The following is a 26,274-nucleotide window of genomic DNA, read 5'->3' on the forward strand; positions in this document are numbered from 1 at the left end:
TGAGAGGGGACTGGGGGGTAGGAGCAGTCAGAGGCTTCAGGAACAGTGAAAGGGGAGGAGTCTCAGGGCCTTAAAAGGAGGCCAGATAGTGCCAGCCTCAGGCGGCAGGATGGAGAGCAGGAAAGGCCTTGGAGAGCCTCTAGTCCAGGCTTCTTAGCCATTTGTGTGTGGGCCTGCCTTTAGGCAGGCTGGTGAAGAAAGCTGTTACTTTTACTTTTAGAATCAGGACTGTGGATCCAGGCCATGGGGGTGAAGTGACTCACCCAGGGCCTCTCCGTCCACTGAGCCCCCCAGCAGCCCCCCTTTAACTTCTAATCATAATGAACTCCTCATAGTAACTTTACATGAATCAGTGATCCAAGTACCAGCTTTCAGGGAGACGTTAGTGAAAATAGATGTCATGCCTTTTTCCTGGGGCCGGCAGGGGAAGGGCTGGAGGAAAGGAGGCTGCCAGAGCCCTTGGCAGTAGCCCGAGGAGGGCTTTCCTTCAGGTTCTTGGACCCAAGCACCCAGCTGATCTGGTGTTGGCATCAGCATCCTAACCCCGACTCCAGATCCAGGGTTCTCCTGCATGGTGGGGTCATGAGCCTCCTGAGGAAGCTCCGGGAAGCCTTCCCGGAATCACCAGAGCAGGCCGTCTGTCACACGGGTAAAGGTGACCTGCTGGGCCGTGGGCAGGAGGCAGGCCCAGGAGAGGGATGGTTGCGCCTTCCACATCCACAGTGCAGCCCATGTTTGTGCCCAGGGCCCGTGTGAGGGGGCTGGTGGTGCTAGCCCCGGATCTCCAGGCCTTCCTATCAAGCAAGACTCCCAGGCCCAGGGAAGGGCTCTAGAAGGCCGCGCGGTGCCCTCAGGGACAGTGCCAGTTCGGGCAGACCCTAGAAGGGCTCTTGCTAGCCTGGGCCCCTTCCTCCAGCCGGCATCACCGGGCTAGATTCCGGAGGCCTCCACGCGCTGCCCCTTCCCTCTCCACACCTCAGGCATACAGACCAGTCTACAGGACTCCCCATCTCCTAAACCTTCCGTGGCTCCCTGTGACCTGCCCTCCCGACAGCCCCCTCCCCAACATGAATCTCGAGCTGTGGCAGCGACCCTTGGCCCTTCGGCCTTGTCAGGCCACTCCTCCCGCCATTCTAGTGGCTTGGCTGGGCCTGGCATCATTGACTCCCTGCCTGTGTCAGGGCTCGAGCCACGAGCTCTCCCCTGGGCTGGCCTCTGGCCCCGCCGCTTCAGTGACTACCTCTGTGCAGATGACTCCCAGATCGCTGCAGGAGCCTCCCAGCGGCCTTTCAACAGCTTTTCCTCCCTCCAAGCTCACCTCCCTGTGGGGGATGGGACCCTCCAGGAGCCCCTTCTCTCCCGGGATATTGGCTCCCTCCGCCTCCACTAAGCCCACGTGCGGAAGCCCGGCCGCGCCCCCTCCGGCCTTCCTACTCGTCTTCCCCAGGCTCCCCAATGGTAGTGCCTTCTGCCTGGGAAAGGCCAGGGGCCGGGATCTGACTCCCCATGTTGGGGCCCTTCTGCTCAGCACACGTCTAGTCCTAGGGCCGTGCCTAATAAAATGTTTGTGGACTGGCCAGCATGGTTCTCATGGCATTTTCTAGAGCCCGCGGGGGTCTCCCTCGGTGTACTCCACTCTGTGAGGTTATTCCTTGCGTGCGACCGTGTCCTCCCTCGAAGGCAGGAACGCTTCGCAGTCGAGCGCCATTCGCTGTAAGGAGCGTGGGCGCGCGCTTCTCTCCCTTCCCAGCAGAGGGCGCGCGGCCCCGGGCCGCGTTGGTCCGGACGCCGCCTCCCACGTTCGGTGTAGGAGTCTGGGCCAAGGGGCAGGAGAATGAGGAGGGAGGAAGGGAGCTCAGACCAAGGCCCGGGCCCGGCGCGTCCACACATCTGTCCACTCTGCGCCTCTCCAAAGGGAGTCACATCAGGCCGCAGGGAGGAGATGGGAATGGAGCCGCAGCCTGGGAACCGGGAACTTGAGGGAAGACCCTCGATGTCTAAGGGCCGGGGGTTCACGGGGTCTGCCGGGGAAACTAAGGCTTGACTGTTCCTTTTGGCTCTCCGTTTATTTCCTATGTGGTGGGCGTGAGCCAGCCCCTCTGTGGGACGGATCTTGTCCAGTTCCGGCCCATTCCGCTTTCAGGATCCCTGCGGGCACGAGAGCGAGGCCATCTTGGTCCTCGAAGACTATCCACCAGACACAAAGCCATGGGGCGAACAGCAGCCATGTCGGAGGGGCACCGGGGTTCTAGGGCGGAGGCAGGACAGAGTGCGGAAACCAGGAGACGCAAGCACGGTCCGGCCAGACCACACATGTGTCCTGATCTGTCCCAAAGGAGCGGCAGGGGCAGCCCGTGTTTTCCAACTACCAGGTTTGTAGCCGAGTGGCTGACAATGAAGAGAAGTCACCGTGGAGAGTAGCAGGGAAGGGAAACGTCAATGAACGAGGCCGAGAATCAACCCGAGAGGGCGGCTGACTTGGGGGGGCAGCAGGCGAGGAGGATGGCATCGGGGCTGGGAATCTGAGGGCCTGGAAGGACGGGAAAGGAAGGAGCCCCGAGGCGATGGATTCAGGAAGAAGAGAATTAAGTTTGATGGGATGATGATGGACGGGCTCCACGGAAGGATTTCTGGGTCAGTTGGGTGGCTCAGTGGCCCTGGGCAAGTCCCGTAACCTTTATCGACTAGCCCTTATGCTTGGAACCAATACACAGTATTGATTCTATGATGAAAGGTAAGGGATTTAAAAAAAAAAAAAAGGGAAGGTTCCCCAAGGCTAGCACCTGCTCTTAAGCAGCAGTGAAGGCTTGGGAGGCGGAAGGGCCACGACTGGAGAAAGCATGGATCCAAGGTGTAAGCAGAGGCGCTGACACTGCCAGGAGAGCTGCTGCTTCATTATGAAGCTGGAGCAAAGCATGGAAGAATGGAGGGTGTGCCCTGGGAAGTGGAAGGAAGAGAAAGGCTGGGCAGGGCTGTAGATTTGGAAGGGAATGAGGGAGAACAAGGCACTTGGGAGTGGAGGGCTTTGGAAAGCTGAATCAGACAACTTAAAGGTCAAGACTGAAGGGGAAAAGGTCGACGAGGCAGCTTGGGTGGCTGGGTGGAGGCCCAGATAGGAAGGTCTGGGTTCAAAGTTGACTTCTCACTTTCTGGTGATGGGACTCTGGGAAAGTCGACTCATCCTCACTGCCTAGCACCATATTGATTCTTTGACAGAAGGTAAGAGTTTTTTAAGCTCACCATGCCAGACACAAAAACTGTGCTGGAGCCAAGGGATGCCGCCCAGAGGCCTGCCTATGGGCCCCAGGCAAGAGATGGGGAAGGAATGGGGATATTTAAGTGATAGGATGGAAGGGGCCATAATCATTAACAAGTAGAGGGCTGGCCTGCTAAATGAAGAGCAGCACTGGGACTTGTGAGTCAAAGTTTGAAGGAAAAATATCAAGCAAGGTGACTGCCGTGGAGAGGATTGCTGTGGGGGGGAGGGAGAAGAAAGTAGGCTTTCTATTACAATGCTACTTAAACTAGTTGTTCGACATAGGCTCAAATTTCCCAATTGCTCAGGTTTTCCTTACCTCAAGGGACCGTGATTCCTTTCCTGTGGACGCTCCCTTTAGCTAACCTGGGCCAGTCCTTGGGTGTCCAAGCGGTCATGGGATAGCGTCCATCTCTGTTGATGGGTTTCTCTGCTCCTAGCTAGCCTGACACTACTGAGGGGCAAATCAAGACCCAAAGTGGGCCAGAGATGAGAGAAGGCACCTGCTGCTGTTCTTGGTTGGGTTGGGGAACTATCGTAAAGCCCTGAAATGTGCTGTTCTTTGGGCTAGGATGAAGGACAGAGAAAGAATGTATTTAGAAGTGAAGAGGAGGTGAAACCAAAAGCTATTAAAAAAATCAATATGAGAATAAAAAAAGATGCTTTACCTCTTCCAGCAATACTTACCTCTGAAGAGGTATCTTCAAGGAAGTCTACATTTACCATTGAGGGTGGTGGTTCTAACAAATACCTCAAAATTAAGGGGTATGGAAGAGATGTGGGGGTCTTTTACTAGAGCATTATTAGCATGCCCTTATTCCGTTAACACCCTCTTAAGGCAAAAAGGCATAATGAAGTCAGGCCACAGAAACAGGAGTTTGATGCTATTAACTGGTATGACCGAAATGCCCATAGTAGATGAGCTATTCCATGAGAGTATGCCTGCAACAGTAAAACAAAAGCAGCTCTAGATTATTTTTTCATGTGATATTCAAAACCTCTTGGTCTTTTCCTTCAAGCCATGATTGGTGCCAGGTACTTGGGCCCCCATGATAGTAGGGATGTCACTGAGAAGGCACTGTGACATAGCAAAAAGCACACTGGGACTTAGAGGAAATTATTTTAATCCCAGCTCTGCCATTTACAACCTTACTTTTTCTCCTCTGTAAAATAACTCAACAGTTATGGTCTCTTCCAACTCCAGATCCTACGGGGTTGGGGAGGAAGCTTCCAGGTTTTATCTGGTTTTCTTTGCTTTAGTTAGAACAACAACCCATCTATTTCTCCATCTGTATTAGCTGCCCCCTGGATCAAAGACCTTAAGTTGGAAGAGAGTTAAGGCCATCTAGAAGAATTTTCATTCTACAGATAAGGAAACTGAGATCCAAGTTAAGTGATTCACCCACGGGTGACATGAAGCAGCAGAGGTATAATTTTATTCTGATTTCAGATTCAAATATTCTTTCCATTATATCATGCATTAGGGTTGACATGGCTACTATTAAGAGGTTTGAATTCTGTGGAAAAACTATTATAAAGCCACCATCATCAACAAAGTCAGGAATCTTTAATGAGGGAAATAATTTGTGGCTGCCAATCAGCACCAAAGACCAATCTGCAGTGACCAGCTTGGATGGGCAGAAGTTTTTGCTTAATCATTACTGCACAGTTATCAGCAACTCACTCGGGCAATATTAAGGTACCAAAAAACCCCCATGAAATAGTTCAGAGATTTTATTCTAATAGCTTTAATTACAGTGCTTGTTTGTCGAAATGAAAACTGAAAACAAGTATACAAAACAGTTGATTACTAATTGTGTATTGAAAGCAGTAAGAGTTTCCACAACACCAAACAAACCAGTTCTGAGTTTTTCCCGAGATAAAGTTTAACAGCTCCAGCTTCTTCAGTGTTTATCAAAATACAAAAGAAAAAAAAAAAGTAAAGATCTTTTTTTTTCAGATGGCAAATCTGACCCTTGTAGTATGAGGGGTAGTAAAGGACATTTCACACATATACAGATAGGGGGATTGTTCCAAAATGGGACCGAATACTTCTAGAATGGAATGACTCCCCAAGCTCTCATGCTCAATTTATTTTCTTTCAAAACCTAGACACCACAGAGAAATACCTGGTGTTCTTGACAGTGTCTTTGAAATATCTCTAACCAAGCTTTGGGGCTAACGTAGGCTGTGCTTACTGTGGAGAGGTTTCTGGGGTGGTTTCAAACAGAAGCACCACACACTCAACCAAAATTAAAAGGCTGGCTTTTTTTCTTCTCCAAATGTTCAAAGGTTCTTCTCGACGTTTATAACCAGCCACCATCATTTTGTCCTTCCTAAGAATTATTCAAGTGCGATGGAGAACTAATCACAGCCTGACCTGAACTGCAAAAGGAAGGGATATGGGGGGTGGGGGGTGGGGTGGGGGTGGGGGTGATTCTAGTCATAAACAGTTTATGATTGAAGATCTAATGCTCTCAATGTGCAGCCTGCTCCCAACCACAACCTCAAAGCTTTTTTTTCCTAATAAGTATCCATGTGAGCACAAATACAAGCACAAACTCTATGAAATACATAAAGATCCAAAGACATAGCATTACATGGATCTCTATTTTAACCATGCAAAATTGATCACTTGTTTGATTTGTATCATTTCTCAAGTTTCAAAAGAGAAATGCAGACAATTACAATGGTCTGGTAAAAGTTGTTACTGCAAAACCTACACTAAGCGTATTTCTCCGTTTTGTGTGTTCAAGTGTTTTTACTTGTCTTTTTTTATTTTTTTACTATTTAAAAAAATACACTGAGTTCAGGTTAAAAACCAACCACCAAAATGGATCTCCACACATCTCACAGGCCAGTAGGAGTAGCATTCGGCTCTGCTGCTGCACGTTAAACCCCAGCAACCCAAGTGCCAGTGTGCTTAAAATCCCTTCCCAGTACTAAACGGTGAGTTGATTTTTTTACAATAAAAAAAGCTGAGTAATATTGCATAGGAGTGCCAGAAACTGCCCCACTGGAAACAAAAACTATTTACATTAAATAAGAAACCTGTTTTCAGGCCTGTATTTGCCACATTTACAGCATGGTACAATACATACTGTGACAAGGGGTAGGAAAAAACAGCTTCCGGCACTCAATACCACAAAGTAGCACAGTTTGCCACATGAGAGTAAAGCGAAGGGCGAACAGGAGGAAATAAGAGGGAGAGAAGGAAAGAGGGAGGAGGAACTTTTGTTGTTTCATTTCTGGTTTCGGAGCTGATTGGACAACCAGTCCAGTCCTTCATAGAGCCCATCCCCACTAGTGGCACAGGTGGCTTGGATGTACCAGTTTCTGTGACGGAGAGAATGCAGTCCGAGTTTATCTGTGATTTCAGCTGCATTCATGGCATTGGGAAGATCCTGGTAAGAAAGGAGGGGAAAGTAGTTTTCAGGATGCAATTATTACACAGGAAACAAGCTCAAAAAGTTCAAATCTTCTTTTACCAGCCAAGACTACTCTGTTTCAGGCTCTCCCTTATCCTAACCCCTAGAGAGATCACTGCTTCTTAGATCTGGCGCCTTTTCTAGAGAGTCCCTTGAACACCTATTTGCAGTTAACCTTTCTGAGTAGTCTTTCCATGAATATATCACCCAAACCCCTCTCATCAACTGGCCAGTCAACCCTCAAATCTCTTCCCCAGACCATCCCCGATCATATGTACTCCTTTCCTCACTGACCTCAATTTCAGAACCCATTTTTTTTGTACTGCTATCTCCCATATTATTTCTTTTTCAATGAACAAGTATTTTCTCACTTCTATCTCCCTCAATTTAAAATCAAAACAAAACCCTACTAATATTTATAGTCAAGCAAAACACATTCCCACATATCTCATTCTGCATCTTGAATCTTCACCAGTCAACAGGTGGATAGCTTAGAGCAACATTAGTCCTCTTGAATCAAGGCCAGTCATTACAGCAACCTTAATCTTCCAAAGATTGTACCAAAGAAATTATTGAGGGGATTTTGATTACAGGATAGATTCTAAACTCTGGTGCCCCCTGTAGTTATCGGTAAAGCCAGCAATTAGATAGGGGACAGAGAAGCAGGAGGCAGGCTGGATATCTCCTGGAGGGGCCCAAGCAGAGAAGAATGGGCAACAGTTGGCTCACAAGGTATGCTGTGTAAAGAGTCAGTGGGCAGAGAGAAAGTTTGATAAACTGAGTCCAGACTGGCTTGTAGTCTTTCAACTTCCATGTTAGTGCTGACAGTGGGGGCCCACATGGCTGCTGCAGAACATCAAGCTAAATGGAGAGGCTAGATATGGGTATTTCCCCCTAAAAGCAATCTATCTCCACTTTCTTTCCTCTGTCTCCTCTACTCCTTTCTGGTTAAGATTACAAATCTATGGCCAGTCCCTCAATTTTAATCCTAACAGAGTGAAACAGGGAGGGCACAATACTCTTGGGACAGGTTAATTCTACTGCAAATCAACATTAATTGTGGCCTGGACTCTAATTATAACTCAATCTCTTTATCTATTTTGTAACTCAAGTATATTATATACCTTTTCTGGACCATGAGTTTCCTATGAGATAAAGGGGTGGATTTGATGCTTTCAAATATGTCCTTTCCAGTTGTGACAACTGAAGATTCTATGACACATAACCAACAAACAGCAACTCTTGCACTTTCTGATCACCCATGAAACAAATCAAGTGAGGCAAACATTTCTGCACATTCCTCCAGCACCTACCTGTTTGTTAGCAAAAACTAGTAAGACGGCATCTCTAAGCTCATCCTCTGCCAACATTCTCATCAGTTCTTCTCGAGCCTCATTCACTCGCTCTCTGTCATTGCTGTCAACCACAAAAATCAATCCTACAAAATAAGAAATTGGTATTTCAAAAATGTTTTAAGATACATTCTTAAAGATGTTGGTTTGTCTTGAGATACTTTGATCCACTTGTCCTATAAATGTTAAATGGTATAAGTGGGAGTTCAAGGTCAGTGAAGTACTTATTTTAGTATTATAGTATGACTACTGAATGAAGTGCCGGCACCACCAGAATGCTATATAACTGAAGGGGGTGGGGAGGTGGGGGAAGGATTAATCAGTCACCAGAAGCTTTTCATTAAAGACTTCCTAGTAAATCTAATGCTTCCATATCCTTATAACACTTTCTATGTACTTATGCTATACTAGTTATTTATGTACACAGCATTTCCACTTATAGTGGAGAGAAATGGACTAAAAGACTATCCCAGTTCTGCATTCCTCAAAACTGGGCAAACAAGTTCTTCTCTCAGAAGTCAATTTTCTGATTTCAGATCTGTAAAATGGATAGCATTTGCACTACTTAACTCACAGGATTTTTTTAGAAAACACTTAAAACTCAAGATGTTGAATAAAATTAATTAGTATGGAAAACTGAGGCCTATACCTTTGTTTTTCTCTTAGTACCCCAACATACCACTGATAGCACTTAAATATTGTGAAGCACTATAACATCAACTGATTGTTTGGGAGGGGGAGGGGGCTTTTAAAAAGACCAAAATTTATGACTCACCTTGTGTATTCTGGAAGTAATGGCGCCATAAAGGTCGGATTTTGTCCTGGCCACCTACATCCCACACCGTGAAGCTAATGTTTTTGTATTCTACAGTTTCTACGTTGAAACCTGTATGAATTTAAAAGTAACAATGATTTTAAAGTACAAACCATTCACCTATATAACATCTTGATTTTATAAGGCTCTAAGGCCCAAAGGAAAAATTGGTGATAGAATGTCCTTCTGTAGAGCTTGCTAGCTAGCTGGAACCATTATAACTGACATGTTGAAAACAAATAATAGTACCAATGAAACATTAAGTAAAAGAAACTTCAAAGCTATCTAATTAGTTAATCCTCTAAACCTCATAGTTAAATAAAAACATGAGCAACTTAGTAGAATACAGGATACAAAGTCAGGCCAAATCAGAAAGTTTTAGGTTAGTTTAAGTCTAATCCATAACCAAAACTGGCTGTGCCATCCTGGGCAAGTCACTTATTCCTCAGTGCTCCAGGCAATCTTAACTTTAAAAGGATGGTTGATGACCTCCACTGGTAGAGGGCATTTCCTCATTGAGAATTCCACACAACAATTAAACCACAGGTGTGAACTCAAAACACCCCTAAATTAGTTAGCATGCAACCACCTAAATTTTCTGGCTGGGAAGTCAAATTCTGGGTATTTACAATTAGAACTGGAGTGTAACCTGATTGAATACATCCCACAGATGTAACAAATATCCTATAAACCCAGAATTATTCAGTTAGTTAAATATCAGTATTGCTAATGTCTTTTTATTGAGTGTACTGTATTCTTCCCTGGTCTTTAGGTTGATAAACTAGGTATCATCCTTACTCTTTCTCAATCCCCATACCTAATCTGTTGCCAAGGTCTTTCAAATTTTAACTTAGTACCATTTCTTGTACCCTTGCCCCCCCCTTCCCGTACATCTCTGGCCTATTTCAGTAGCCTGGTGAATTTCCATGCCTCAAATCTGTTGGCGCTCCAGTCTATCCACTACTCAAATGTCAAAGAGATTTTCCGTAAGTGCAGGTTGGACATTGTCATTCTCCCAACTCAATATTAACTTCAGTGTTTCCATATCATCTTAAAAGATCAAATATAAAATCCTATTTGAATAAAATGGCTCCTTTCTACATTTCTATTCTTACCTGTCAATTTCTTTTCTCCCAATTTCCAATCTAGTAATACTTGGCCTCTTCTTGTTGGTTCCTCACATAAGACATTCCATTCCCAGATGCTAAGTATTTTCACAAGAATCCCCCAAACCCCAATCCACAATGCTCCTTACCACTTGGGCTTCCCTTTAGGTCCTAGCTAAAATCTCACTTTCTCCAAGAAAACTTGCCTGATTATCCTTTCAAAATCAAATTCAAAATCCTACCCTCCGTTACTTCCAATTTATCTATATATAGTTTGGTCATACTTAGTTATATGCATGTCTTCTCCCCCATTAGACTGAGCTCCTTGCAAAAGTAGCATTTAGTACAATGCTTACACAAAACTGCCACTAATAAATAAGCATCTATTGACTGACCCATGACTATTACAAAACCTGTAACTATGAACTTTTGTAGGAATAAAGATGAATGCTTGAATAAAGGTCCTTTGTGGACCTCTCTCTCTCTTTTTTAAAATACAGCACAAAATCTAACCCCACTCCCAACACCCCAAAGAAAAACTAATCCATCATTTTGGAATACTTAAATTATTCTGTATTTTCCTCTACTTTCACTTGAAATTACAGTTTAAATATATAGAGTTCAGCTATGGATCACCTGGAAAAAAATCTGGACACCCCACTCATCAAGAAATGTAAGACAGGGGTAACTAGGTGGCTCAGTGGATTGAGAGCCAGGCCTAGAGATGGGAGGTTCAGGGTTCAAATCTGGCCTCGGACACTTCCTAGCTGTGTGACCCTGGGCAAGTCACTTAACCCCCATTGCCTAGCCCTTACCACTCTTCTGCCTTGGAACCAATACACAGTATTGACTCCAAGATGGCAGGTAAGGGTTTAAAAAGAGAAATACAAGACAGAGAATATTAGCAATCTTCCATATCTGTTTTCCCTCACCAGGGATGGGAAGATCCTTTCCTTCTGTAACCCCTCAGATAATTAATGATGGTCTACTTGGTTAAACTCATCAGTGAAATGATCTAACATGAGGGAGGAATGTGGCCTAAGAATGGATAATCAAATTACTATAGTAATATCTGTGTTCTTTCCTTTTTTGGTCCTTTCCTGTTTCTCCTTCAAGCTTTTTTTCTTGTACCATCTCATGGCACCCTACCCCACCCCACCCCCAAACAAAACTGGTAGCTTTTTTTTCTTCTTTCTTTTAATAACCCTTACCTTCTGTCTTGCAGTCAATACTGTGTATCGGTTCCAAGGCAGAAGAGTGGTAAGGGCTAGGCTATGAGGGTCAAGTGACTTGCCCAGGGTCACACAGCTGGGAAGTGTCCAAGGCCAGATTTGAACCCAGGACCTCCCATCTCTAGGCCTGGCTCTCAATCCACTGAGCTACCTAGCTGCCCCCTGGTAGCTTTTTAAAAGAATTTGTCTTTCTTTTCAAACCCAGAGCAGCCTCTGTTCTACAGAAAGAAACCAATTGTCAGAAAGGTTAGTGTGCTATCTTAGCTCCTGTTTTATGAGGGGGACTTGCAATATTCAGTTGCTCAAAGTTTTTGAGCAACTACTAGAATCTTTTTTACTATCTCTTAAATTCTTTCCATGCCTTCTCAGCAAATCCCTGCTATACTCCAGAATTTTCTCTTCCTGTTACTCCTACAACTAAGAGGAAAGTTGTTTTTGTTAAGAGGTTCCAATTCAAAAATCTTCATTTGGCTCAAATCATAGAACTGCCATTTACTTATGTAATGCTAATTGCTTACCTATGGTGGGAATAGTAGTTACTATTTCACCCAGCTTCAGTTTGTACAAAATAGTTGTCTTTCCTGCAGCATCCAGACCAACCATTAGAATCCTCATTTCTTTTTTGCCAAAGAGCCCCTTGAAGAGGTTAGCAAATATATTCCCCATGTTCCAAGTGTGATGTGTTGAACGTTGGCAAAAGAAACCTGGAAAGATAAGGAGAAAAATTTTAAATTCATGAAACAAATGTCCTGTCCATCTATTATACAAAGGCAGCCAAATATATATCAAATGAAAGCAAAAATCACTGAGAAGTGAAGGAGAACTAAGATGACAAAATAAAATGAAAAAACTCAGGACAACTCCTCTTAAAGAATTTCATTCCCCACAAAACAAACACCTAACAACCATTAGGACTAAATTTTCTCAAACAGAACATTTTATTTACTTAGAGACTATGAAAAGCATTCAGGATTTGAACTCATTGTGGCAAGAGTTTAAACTGGTTCTGCTACTCTCAGCTTTAATGATTTGGGGCAGATCACCTAAAGTCTTCTTGGGCCTTCAGTTTCCTCATCTGTAAAATGAAGATGAACTAGATGATCCAAGTTTATGCTCTCTCAATTTACAAATGAGTTACACTGAGGTACAGCATAGAGAAATAACCTGTTAAAAGTGAATTGTGGAGCAGGAACAGAACCTAAATTTCCTACATCCAAAGTTTCTTTCTCCTATATAATGCTGTCCTTAATATAGGTGATTGATTTTAAGAACTCATTTTCGCCAGACAGTTTTTTGGTGGGAAAACAGTCTGTGATTAAATGTCTTAACTAAAGTCACACTATGAATCTGAAGGCTGAAATTGAACTAAGGTCTAAATTTCAGATTCAGTGCTCTTTGTGCTGGGGCAGCTAGTTTGCACTTTAAAAACAACATAAAATCTCATAGATTTCAACTTATTTTCCCTAAATGCACCACTAATTTCTGAGAAGCAGCATGGAACAGTGGAAAGCTGGATGTTAAGAGTCCAAACACCTGGGGTTGAATCCTAGTTCTGCCAGTGAGTAATTACTATGGCCTTAGATAAAAGTCTGACCTCTCTGGCCTTCATTTCTTCATTTATGAGAGCTGATGCTTGATGGCACGAGGTACTTACCAATTCTCAATCTATATTTATGATTAAACATAAGGAATTTCAATCCTAAATTAAAAATCTGAATAACTCTAGTTAACAAAAGCTTAACTATGCCCATGGAAGAAGCTCCTTCTATCAGACTGTATAAAAGAGAATGGAATCATACTATATCTGAAGAAACAGAAGCCTATAGGCTTAAGTTTCTTGGGATTTAAATAACAGCTCAAATGGCTCTGTAGGCATGGCTCTAGCACTAAAAACAAACACCAAACACCAAAACCTTTCCAATGTTTTATTATAATGCCAAATACTATTTTACTTACATAGTATTGTTTTTTAAAGAGAATAATTTTCAAACATGTTAAATATCTTAAGAGAACAATATTTCTGCTGGGGGTGGGGTGGGGGTTGTGACCAACATTCAAATCAGTAGTAAGTTTTATTTGCAAAATATTTTCCACTGACAGAAAACACTACTGGAAACATTATGAACACTTAGAGGTGATAATCATTTCTAGAAAAAAGCACACACAAATCTGCCAAAAATTTTCAATGTTTTCTCTCTTCTACCCCCCTTTAGTACTTTAGGATGACCGTGTTTAGTCATCTACTACATCAAGCTAGTACAGTGATCCCTCACCTATCACTGGAGTTACATTCCAAAGGCCCCTGTGATAGGTGAAAATCTGCCAAGTAGTGGGAGAGCAAACAGACCAATGCTACACAGTCACTGAGCCAATTAGCGCCAGGATACAGAACACAGCACTATTGTTGTTCGCCTTTCATTCCATCAGCTAATAGTGTGGTATATACAATCTCACTTTGGTAAACTCACAGAAGTGGTAGTGGCATACTGCATTTCAATTGTGTACAGTGTAGTACATATTCACCTGCAAAACCCTGTGATATAGTGAAAACTCTGCAATACAGAATTAGATAAAAACATATATTTAAAAACCTGTGATATGGTGAGGCCCTGATAAGTGAATTGTACTTTTATCAAACAACCAGAAGCAAAGGGGAAAAATAAGTTCTTAGGTTGTTATTCAGGCAGAAACAGTTCTCTAACAGCACACATTTCTCTCTCTTTTTTAAAGGGAAATTCTACTATTTTCCTTACAAGAAGCTGTCATAAAAAGAAAATCTTTTTTCCCTCGAGTGTTTCTTCCTCAGCATTCACCTTGGGAATATTTTCATCATTTTTCTCTCTCAAACAAATAGATATTAAGGGCCTATTTAATTCAAAGTCCTGGGGTGGCTACGTACAAGAATATGACAACCTCTTTCTGAGAGCAACGTTTATGCTAAAGCTGTGGAGACAAGATATGAAAAGCAATGAAAGTTGAAAGAGTAAATTGGTTTTCAGAGGTGAGGGAGACCACTTCAGGCTCAAATCCACACTTGATATGACTAGCTTTCAATTTCTTCTTTCTTTTTCTCTTTTCCTAAAGAATCCATCTTTTCTCAAATGTATTGTTTGGCATCATTTCATCATCCTGCAAAATTGCGTCAGTCTTAGTACTCATATAGTACACACAGGGTGGGTTCTCCTCTCTCCCTCTGAGGACTATAAGGTAGAGTGAAGAGTTTTTCCTCAAACCTAAACTGAAGTAGGGCATGCAGGCCAGTCATTGCTTCCCTTCCTGCCAGGCTATTCATACTCTTTTGCATTTCTTCATCCTGACCAAATTATCTGTCCCCAACTCTCCTACTGTTCCTATCTGTAGTACTTACTTAGCACAGTGCTTGGCATATAGCAGGGGCTTAAATAAATGTCTATTTATGGCTAGAAAGGGCACACTTGTTTCGTATTTCTAAAGATTACTAAAGCTCTTCTCAACAATATCACATGTTAAAGCTTCCTCAAAGTTCCCAGAGCTTACCGTTTTAAATGATGAGGCCAAATTGTTTAAGCTTGAATACATCAGTTTTACTTGTTAAACAAGCAGAACACTCCCTGCCAGGTCATATATGATCTACACAGGCTTGGCAAGTTTCAATTTCAGTGAAAGATATAATTAAATCCCAGATACTCTTATGGGTCCCCTTAGATTTCACCCTGCCATTCAAGTGGCTTCCTTCATTTAACTAAGCTAGAATATAAACCCATCATTTTGGGGCACTTCCCATTAATCAACCTCTTCTATGTCAGTTCCTAGATAACAGGAAGTATACCTTCCCAAAACTTGGTGGTTAAAAACTCAATGTCTGTAATAGTCTACTTTTCGGGGAATACAGGTACCATTCTTAATCAAGAAGTATTAAAATTGTCCATATATTCCTTTACTTTTCCCCAAATTGAAGATCTATGCTTAGGTTAACTAATAATAACAAAGTCTCATGCTTCCCAGGTTTCTGTTATAGCTTATAATCTTTTTGGAAACTGGATGTTTGTGGATATAATGCTATATAATCAGTTTCTCTTGTTTACTTTAATATACCTCTTTACTACCAACCACTCTAAATATTATCTCATCCATTTGGCAAGGAATTCCATGGCATCTTCCTAACACTTAAAAAAATGCAAATTTTCCAGGAAGATAATTTGTAATAATGTCCAGGTACACATAATTTTCTCCTTCAGGTCAACCAAAGCAATGTTTTCTTTGGAGAGAAAAGGTCTTGTTCAGACTATGTCTCAGGCTATTTCCCAGCCTCTTCACAGGCTTGGGCTTGTCTTGCTGTTATTTCATCCTCTCTTTCTTCATGATCAGATCTACATTACTGAGGAAACCGGTACATCTAGTTCATTTTAATCATCCTATATATTAGTCAGGAGAGTAAACTCTGATTTTCCAAAGAGCCTCTCCCCACCTGGACATCTGATACCAGCCATCAAATATAATTCTCTGGCAAAAGAGAATGGAAAAAGTCACTTAAGTGGCAGATTTGTGCGAAGTTATTACTATTTTTTTACAAGGACCTAAACTTCTGGCTATCTTTTTCACATTTGGACAAGTTAACAGAAGAAAACAGAAATAAGAAATTTTCCTTTTTTTAAAACTGCCTTTTATATTAGTAAGACTTACTCATGATTGGGGCATACTTTCAGGAAAAAATTAATGATAACTTGGAAAGTGAAAACAAACAAGATCAGGTCATATGAAGGTAGGTATAAGGAACTAGGGAATTGTGCAAAAGGCACTTTGTAAGCTAAAACAAATTCTGCTCTCAAAGGCACTGATGTGGAAATAAGGCAGGTAGGTTTAGGTAGTGTAGAGAATTGGGCTGACCTGGGAGTCAGGAAGGCTTCATTTTAAAAACTTCCCTCAAAAAATCACTATCATGTGATCCTGGCCATATCACTTCATTAACCTCTTCATTCCCCTTCTGGCTTTACCCCTGCCTCTTCCAGGCACCCTCTGCAAAGCTTCAGACATATCTTGAAACTCTATTATCCACTTTTGTACTTCACACCTGGAAGTACTGTACCTTCCCACCTCCAGTCCCTCCCTTCTGACTGGCTGACTCCACCCTAGAATCAATTTTAAGGAGGCCCAGGGCAGCCAAGTCTTCATTCCTTTCCAGGATATGCTACAGATACTCTTCTAAACTTTTCTCTACAATGCCACCCTGCTTTGAGTACTTCCATTCCTCTCTAATCCTTTCCACAAAGTGTCTAGCACATTGTCAAGCTCTTAAAAATGCTTGCTGACCTGACTTAATTTCAGTTCTTTCATCTATAAAATGGGGATCAATAGCATTCTACTCACAGGATGGTTAAGGATCAAATTTGAGTAAACACATAAAGCACTTTCAAACCTCAGTAATACATAAAAATAAAGTATTATCATCATTATTAGTAATAAACTATTTATTCTACTTGGTTCAAAGGGGGGCAGAACTAGGAACAATTCATGGAAATTGTAAAAAAGCAGATTCCAACAAAGTACAAGAGAAAGATTTGCTAATCTCATGGGACCTTTGTTCATTAATTTAAGCAAATGTGGGAGATATAGAGTGGACTGAAGGATTTTTAATCTAGGGTCTAGGAAATTGGTTTAAAATATTTTTTGATAAATGGCACCAGTATTCCCTTTCACTTGCAAGTTTAGTCCATGGAAAATTAAAATACTTCAAGTATTTTGAGAGAGAGAAAGAATAGTCTGTTAGGGAAGTTCTTGATTCTGGTCTTTTTGTAGCTGCTTCACTTGAATAGATAAATCTGACTTACCTGGTTTTACTGCTGGGGGAAAAAAAAGTAACTATGGTCTAAATAAACTTTTGACCTTTACCTGTAACCATTTGCTTTAATTATATCCTGTCTCTGAACAAATATTACGAGTTTTATACAAGAGTTACGGAATGGGGATGAGATAAAGACCGACCACTTCCTCTTCTACCCCCCAAAATCCTCAGACACTGATATTTCTTGTAATCACACAGATTAATCTAGCTTTAAGCAATCACAACTAAGAAACCGTGAACATAAAAATAGAAAGAACGAAAAAAGATTTACAAGAGCATTTTTTAAATCTGAAAACTTCCAGAACACTTAAAATAGGCATCACTGTGCAATTTTTTACATGCCACTTTGATATATCCCAATTAAGGATTGAAATGATAGGATTTTCATTTTTAATTTCTCCTAAAATCAGTCAGCCTTTTTGTCATTAATCCAACAGAAAGGGTAACCAGTTGCAGTTTTAGTCATATTATATTCTAGGACCTAGAACAAAAAGCAAACTAAGCAAAATTGTGCTTGCAAGAATGGTGAGCATTGATTAAGAATAAGCATTTAACACAACACGTCAAATTCTATGACAAATGAAATTCTACTACATATAAGCTTATCCTGACCTAAGTCCAGACTTATAATTTAAATTTAGTTCCTTCCAACAGTCTGACCAAAATTGGCCTTAAATCATCTAGTCAAACCTCGTTTTACACACCTAAAAATAGAGTCAGAAGCACTGGATCTGATCCCTCCCCACCCCCCACTTCTCGCCAAGGCTTTTGTGTGACTTTGGGAAATCATTCCCAAATGTGTGACATTGGGAAATCCCCAGTTTTTGAGGAACTGTTTCCTCATCTATTAAGATTCGGTACAGTTGAAAGAGTTCAGAAAAGGGGCTTTAAAATACTATGCATATATTATTACAACAGGATTTTTCAGGATTACTATAGGTCAAATGTTAACATTATAGTAGGGTCCCAACTGTGGGGGAATACCCTTCCAAGATCTACTATGGATGACTAAAACCACAGCTATAAATGAACACCTGTGGTTAATCCACTCAACTGACCGATATGGGGACACAACTGCAAAACCAGCACCATTATTACAGTAAATAAGGGCTTTCTTGAACAAAGACATTTCAGTAACACCAGAAGTAGAATGGAGAAAAGTTGAGTATAGGTATGGGCCAAATGGAAATGAGTCAGGTATTGGGCTGGCAGACTTCACACCATGTTCAACTTGTATTCCCTTGGCAGGTGGTCTGAAAATTTTGAACTCTTTAATTTCTGGAATTATGGAAATTTTTAATTTTTTCATACCCCCACCCCAGCCATAGTTAGCTAACCAGCGGATTGTGTGTGTAAGGTACATTAAGATGGGGTGGCATTCCACAGAGTAAATTTATATAGCCTCATTATGCAGATTAACAAATGAATAGAAAACCCAAAGCTTCTAAATACCTGTTTTTAACATTTTTTTTACTTTCCATTTCTTTAAGACTGAAGTCATTAGTGGTTTTTATAATTATTTTTGGAATTTGTTCATTTATAGTGGTGGTGGGCAAATGGCCAAATAATTCAAGTTAAAAAACACCCTCAGCCATTCAAATGCAAAGTCACTTAGCTCTGACTAGACAGAGCAGTTAAACAATCCATTATAGGTACATACTTCCTGTACATGTAAAATTTCAGAAGCCTTTCTTTGAGTTAAAAGTTACAATATACATTACATCTATCTTCCAATGCTTCCAGCCACAGATTAAACTACCCTTCAAGGAAGCCCTTTCCTCTTCAGGGGATGAAGACAGCTGAATCTCTTCTAAAAAACCCTAATCTGATGCCTCCTAACACAGAAGTGACAGTGATTTTCAAAGGCTATCAAGAGTTTAAAATCTGGAAAATTCTACCATGTTTAAAAGTATGGTCAAAACTGAACTTGCTGTCCAAAGGCCCCCTAGGCTAAGGATAGCGAGGTTCATTACCAGTAGTTTTAACACTAAATGATAAATTATTTGGTGAGGTCAATCCATGAAGTGAACAAAATATTTTAAATGATCTTCAATAGTATGTGGGCTGCTTCTATTTACAGTAGAGCGGTGAAATAAGGCCAAGGTGCAAAGCATCAATTTTTTAATCTACCTATAATCATTAACTAAGTTTGTAAGTATTTGAGATTTGTCCAATAACCAGTGAACTGACCATTCGATTGGAAACATTTAACTACATCATTATTTATATTATCCAGCAAGGTCGTAGACAAAGATGAAGTTAAATGACACTTGGGTTCTGACATCAAAACTAAATTTGTCCCTGCAACTTCTATCCATTCCTCCTGGTTCAGTCCTCTGAACCAAATAAACAAAATAAAATTTTGTTTCCACATAACAGCCTTTCAAGTTACTTGGAAACAGCTTTGGGGTACCCACTCTTTTCTCTAGGATAAGTAGACTGAATTTGTGGCAAATTTTCCACAATATCCCCTCATCTTTAGTCTTTATTTTAATTTTGGTTTTTGCCCTAATTAGTCTAATTCTGGTATAACAGTAATCAATTACTCCTTATATAGTAACCACATCTTCTCAAAATTATCAACACTTTTTGGTCCTCTGTGGATGTCTAGAACTTGTCTTGAGATTTACATAATATAGCATCAAAAACCTTGATAGCAAAGACTGCCAAGTCTTTGTCAATCTCTTCCCCTGAATTTCATATATATATATACAAGGATCTGATTTTTTTGGCTACTGTGTGCCACATGTTGTAAATTATGCTCCTATGATCTTTTGAGACTTCCAGGTTCCCCTTTGTAATCTTATTTCCTGCTAATGCCTCTTTATACTAACTTATTTACTGGGGGTGGGGGAGTGAGAGGACTGGGGGTCACAGGGACTAGAAAGATACAATTTTAACCAAGAGCGACTCAGCTCTCTTAAGACTCAGAGCTGAAAGGACTTTGGATGTCATTTTCAGAATCATTCATTTTACAAGTGGAAAAATGAAGCCCAAAAAGATTAAGTTGATTTGTTCACATGTCAAGCAATAAAAGTTTTGAATCCAGGTTCTCTAACTGTAAATTCAGCACTCTTCCTACTCTGCCACATCCCCATTCCTTTCTTTACCTGAAGTTATAGTTCATCTGGGCCAAGTGACTAGAACTCACCAATGTTAAGCTAGGTGTTTACTGCCTCCCAACTTATCTTAGGTATCAACTCCTGTATTGGCCATTATTCGCTCTGTCCTTTCCAGTTCAAAAATCGTTGGCAGAGGAAAAAAGGAAAATAGTTGAACAGATTAGTTTTGCAGCCTCACCATTAGTTACCATTATTCTTTCCCACTTCAAGTATCTAATTCCTTCTTTGATCTTCCCTTTTGCCTAAAATAGCTTCAAAAAACCAAAACAGTCTCCTTTTTGTTATCCTTGGATTTCCTTGCTAACCTCACTCAGCCCAGCAGCTGAGGCCCCCAGTACTATTCTTGTAGAACTGTGTATTTCTCAGTATGAGTCCTTGCTTCTATCTTCTGCATGTGTATTTTTTAAAAGTTGACTGGTGAGTTCCCTGTGCATTGGTATCTTGATGTCTGTCTCTCCCAAATTACTTATTTTCTATCTTAGCAACAACTCAGAAGTCACAGCTAAGAAGCATCTGAGGCTGGATTTGAACCCATGTCCGTTTGACTCCAGGCCTGGTACTCCATCTACTGAGCTCTTTAGATGATTTTCCTTTCCTCATCAGAAGGGTTTTCCCGTCCTCTTTATTCTTGTGGAATTTTAGTACAGTCTACTTACTCTTTCTCTGAATCTTCTGAAATGTGCTCTCCTAAGATCTAGGGTATATGTCACATTATACTGATAACTCTCTTCTATCAAAATCTAAAATAAAATGGTAACTTTTCCTCAAAGTTCTACCATTTCCACGCCCAGCAAGTCATTTTTTGTAGTTGTTGGTATGAGATGAAAATGAGATTGCTCTTTTGGTCTTGTTTTCATCTTTTTGAAAGAAAAAATTATTTTGAAGGGGAGTCAAGAAATTATCAGTTGTCCTATTTTTGGCAGAGAGTGTGACAGCAAATGTCCAAAAAATTGAAGTCCCCACTATACTATGTTTTTGTGCCAAGTTTGTGATATTTTCCCAATTCATCTTCAATCCCATCTTCATCCCAATACTCTTCATCTTCCTCGTTCTATATAGGTGGTTTGTAGTATATTCCCAATTTATTATTATTTCAATTTGTTCCTCTAATCTTTCACCCAAAGAGTCACTCCTTTTTGACCTCTAGGTTTCCTTCCATTGGTGTAACTTTTAATTATACAAAATAACCTTCCATTCCCATCTCCATTTCACTTCATGTTTCTTTTGACTAAAGTGTACCTTTCCAGATCCAAATTTCAGATATGGGTTTGATCTCATCAAGTCTCAGTAATACCAATAAGGTAAAATTTGCATAGTGCCTCTTTGCTTATTTTTCTTAATATGGCTTTTATTACTGACTCCTTTTTTTTTTTGACTGATGAACTTCTGGGTGTGTTAACTGCTGTTCTGCTATGTCATGACCACTCTACAGTAACTAAGGTGGATTTATATATTCCTGGTAGAACCAAAACCACAGACAAAACCTGGGGAGATCACTTATTTTGAGGAGAGCAATTTAATAACGGGATGGTAGTAGAAATCAAAAATGATACTGATTCCTCCCCAAAAGTGAGGAAAATAGCAAATGACCCAAATTCCCAAAGTCTCATCTTTAGAAAAATGATCGTATGTATGTATGAAGTAAACATGAGAAAGTAGGTATCTGTGAAACAGACACAACTGACTGAAAATTATAAAACACAAAATCCCAGCATTAACTCATTATAACAGCATTTGACCTAAGCAAAACATAGTCTTAGTTTCTGCTCCAGAGATCTTCAGGCACCTAAGATTAAAATATTCCTTCACAAATACAACCAGAGATGACACTGTTTAGTGAACAAATAGTTCCAAGTGCTGCACAGGAATAAAACAATGAGACACATATTTGCAAAAGGTGTCAACTATTACCAGAGGTCAACTCGTGGAAGTTCCAAATAAAGTGATTCCCAAATAAAGTGAGGTCCTCTAGAAGTTCCTGCTTGTGTGTGTCATGCTGAATACACTAAGTCCCCAAATATCACAGGGGTTCTTTGAGATGCAAGATTATTCTGAAGAAATTAGCCTAACAATCTGCACAGAAAAAAACTAAACAGATTTAAAAATGCCTATTTGTCTAGATTACATAATATGCAGTTGGATGATCAGCCTGAGTCAATATATGTATTTGGGACACTGCACTACAAATGGAAACCAAGTTGGGCACAGAACTGAAAAAGGAGAGCAAGGCAGACTGCAATTAAAATATTGCACATGATCACGAGCTCTTTCCCCAAAGCAAAAAAAGTATCTTTTAATATTCTGGCAATATTCTTTAATGACAAATCTCAGAACACCACAAACTCTATGGAATTCAAGTTGCACATCAACCAACAGGCAATGGAGATGTAAGCTGGGTACAAGTAGATCACAGAATATTTCTAAATAATGATCTGTGTTCAGAGTGGCTTGAGGGATTTTTCTAAGAAAGATCAGAAAACATGGTGGAGGGGGGAGATTCTATTGGCTTTACCAGTACTTTTCAAAATATAAAATGACTTTAATGAAGGTCTCTAAGAAGAATGGATTGTCTGTCATTCATCCATCATTTTCAAAGAGGAACAATTACAACATGGGGACAATGTCTTGACCGTCAAATGAATTAGAGTGAAATAGATGCACAAATTATCAGTTTCACTCTTTCCCAGTCATCAAAAAAGTCCAATGGCAAGACTCGAGTCAGAATGACTGGAGATGGCCAGGATGCAGTGGAGATGAACTCAGTATCTTCCATATTTGAGCAAGCTCTAAGCACTCCACAGTGCCCACTTCAGTCACCTTCCTTCCTTCAGGGCTGTTTGGAAAAAAAATTGTTCTCATCACTCCTTCTGCTGAAGGAAATCTTCACATGATTGGGGTAGACATCCCTCTAAGTCACTGATGAGTTTGAGGCCTGCCAGTTTACCCATAACCTGGTTTAGTCTGCTTCCAGGACAGTTTGATAGGGTGTGGCTGCTATGCATGCTATAGCTTCTTGAGAACAAAGGTGAGAGTTAGGTGACAGGTATAGATACCAGAACTGGGTGAGGATTGCATGGGATCCTCCAGAGAGGATCCATGGAAGACTATGGACAAGACTTTCATATGGGTGTAGTTTTTAGTCTGCATGGTGTTAAATAAAATTACAGATCCCTTTAGTACTAATATTCTTTATATTGAACTGAAACCTACTTCCCTATAAACTTTGTTCTGCCCTTGGATAAGGCCCTTCAACTAACTACAAATTCACATATTACCATACTATCATTTCACAAATTAGATCCATAAAATATCTAAATTCTCCCTGGCCACTAAAATGGCATGAATTTATAAGGTTTTTTTTTTTTTGAAACCTTCAACAAGTAATTACATTTTTAAACCACTGCAATAGATTAAAACTTTCTTCTTCAAAAACCTTCCATGGTGTGCTTGGTTAAAAAAAAAATTGGCATTGTGAAGGTATTCCACAAGCTCCATAATTTATCTTTTCAGACGTTGTCATATTACACCCTTATCATACATGCAGTAAAATTGTGTTATTAGCTGATCCTAAAGCTGAACCTGACATCTGCCTTTACAGACCCAGCAGTATGCTCCAGGTCTAGATTATATACTTCATTCAAATCTTTCCTCAGGTGGTACCTCTTGATCTCTCCAAATGAACTCTCTCCTTCTCAAATTATCTCTATAGCCATTCTGCCTCAGTCTTTACTTTGCATCCAAACATTCTTTATCTTGTATTATATTTAGGTATATAATGCATGTCTTTCTCAACCTTAAACTATAAGACTCTTTGAAGTTAAAGTTAAATGCTTTTTTTTTTTGCAAATTATTTTGCAAGTAATTAAAAAATTGTAATAAAATGATAATCAACTAGACTAATGGGCAATGTGAAAAGGACACTGGACATAAAAGTTTCAGGAGACATTAAGATTTAAACCATGCCTTTTAACACTGGCAGTAAGATGTTATTAGCAGAATCAAATTCTCTGAGCCTCAATTTTCTCATCTATAAAATGGGGATAATACTGGTGGTACTTCACAGAGTTACTGTGAGAACCAAGTGAGCTCAATATGCAAAACATTTTGTATATCAACTGTTATAGAAATGTTAGCTGCTGAACTCTGCATAAGGTAATTTTTATGTCTGGTAGTTTTAATGTCCGATAGTTCAACTTGTTAAAAGCCAATTGTGGTCTTATATATTTCAGCAACAAATAGCTTACAACAGTAACAATATATATATATATTTTTTACATAACCAAAAAATAGTAACCAAATATATATAGCATGGAACTACCAATACATGGAACTTCTCTAGAGGAAAAATGTAAACACCAAAGCCAAATAAGAGTTTAAAAAATAGTTCCAATTTATGGATTTAATTCCATACAAAAATATAAATATATTTTCTAAAACTGCAAGAAAACAAGATAGGGCTACTAAAGGAAATACTGGTAAAAGAGTTGATCAAGGGCAGCTGGGTGACTCAGTGGACAGAGTTAAGCCTAGAGACAAGGGGTTCTAGGTTCAAATCTGGATTAAGACACATCCTAGCAGTACAGTGTGACTGTAGACAAGTCACATAACCCCATATTTTCTAGCCCATACCACTCTTCTACCTTAGAACCAATACATGGTATTGATTTTAAGACAGAACTGAAGGGCTTAAAAAAAAGGCAATCAAAGGTGATGCATAAATTACGAAAAAGGGGAGTCATCAAAACTATTTGGCACTAGGCATATATTTGGAAAATTAGACCAGTAAAAACAAAATAAAACCTAGAAACAAAAATATAGATGTAAGTAGTTTATTTATAAATTGAATAGCAGTCATTCAATAAATGTGTCTGGAAAAACAATATGGAGAAAAATAAATTCATATCTATATTCACCAAAATCCAGAGGCAAAAAAATAAACAAAAGCATCATCTATTTATCCCAAATGTAAAAGGGAGAAAAAAACAACTTTTTTTTATCAGTGCAATGGATGAAATTATTTGAGACAAGATGACTGGTTTGGTTTTATAAGAACAAAATGCACAAAAATAATAAAACTAAAGCTTAAAAGGCAAAATATTTAATTTGCATGTTCTTTTTGGAGGGTTATCTGGAAATAAAGAAGGCACAAAAATCATAGGTCATCCCAATAACCTAGTAATTTCACTAATGGAAATTAAGATTTCTAGAAAGTATTTCGAAGAAAACAAAAGTTAATTACACAAAAATATTTAAAGCAGTGTAATATACAGGAACAAAAACTGAAAATAACCTACACGCTCAGGGTTAAATGGCTAGAGGCTGTGAAACATCAATATAATGAGTCTTATTTTTATAATTTTAGGATTATACAGGAACATGGAAAGATTTATGTGAATACAATAAAAAAAAAGTTAAACCAGGCCTGTATTTATATAAACTTCCAACTACAGAAAAAAGTTACCTAGATCTAGATAAACAAGAAAAAAATTCAGTAATAAGGTTCAAGAAGGATTAGAGGGGGCAGCTAGGTAGGCAGCTTCAGTGGATTGAGAGCCAGGTCTAGAGGGGGGTGGTCTTAGGTAAGTCACTGAACCCCCATTGCCTTGCTCTTACTACTCTTCTGTCTTGGAACCAATACACAGTACTGATTCCAAGATGGAAAGGGTAAAAAAAAAAAGTTACTGTGAAGCTGATATAAATATCTGTATGTTTAACTATACTTTTTGCTATCAAACTGATTAAAAAAATAATAACATTGGGGGCAGCAGGGCCTAGAGACCGGAGGTCCTAGGTTCAAATCTGCCCTCAGACACTTCCCAGTTGTGTGACCCCATTGCCTAGCCCTTACCACTCTTCTGCCTTGGAACCAATACACAGTATTGATTCAAAGACAGAAAGTATGGATGGGAGGGAGGGAGGGAGGGAGGGAGGGAGGGAGGGATGTGGTCAAACAGTACGAAATTCATTTGACTGCACTATCATTTAACTTGAGTTTGTAAAAAACATTTTATTGATGTTCTCTTCTGCCTCACATCATTTCCCCAGCCTTACCAAAATGAACCCTTCCTTGGTAACAAAGCACAGCTAAACAAAACAAGCCAATATGTTGAATATATTATATATATGACAATGTGAGCTTTGCT

At 40.2% G+C, this 26,274-nt stretch overlaps 1 protein-coding gene across 2 annotated transcripts in view; it reads right to left on the reverse strand.

Annotated features, from left to right (window-relative positions):
• Positions 1-4,974: 4,974 nt before the first annotated feature.
• ARF1 (ADP ribosylation factor 1) overlaps positions 4,975-26,274 on the reverse strand; it is a 33,272-nt gene continuing 11,972 nt past the window's right edge. For both annotated transcript variants that reach the window (XM_016424340.2, XM_056805172.1), the window contains exons 2-5: positions 11,707-11,892; positions 8,812-8,922; positions 7,998-8,122; positions 4,975-6,660 (exon numbers count right to left, since the gene is read on the reverse strand). In XM_016424340.2, the coding sequence (XP_016279826.2) occupies positions 6,499-6,660; positions 7,998-8,122; positions 8,812-8,922; positions 11,707-11,854 (546 nt within the window). In that variant the 5' untranslated portion in view covers positions 11,855-11,892 and the 3' untranslated portion in view covers positions 4,975-6,498. The remainder of the gene's footprint in view (positions 6,661-7,997; positions 8,123-8,811; positions 8,923-11,706; positions 11,893-26,274) is intronic.

The sequence above is a fragment of the Monodelphis domestica genome, chromosome 7 (assembly GCF_027887165.1).
Source record: "Monodelphis domestica isolate mMonDom1 chromosome 7, mMonDom1.pri, whole genome shotgun sequence".
Lineage (NCBI taxonomy): Eukaryota > Metazoa > Chordata > Mammalia > Didelphimorphia > Didelphidae > Monodelphis > Monodelphis domestica.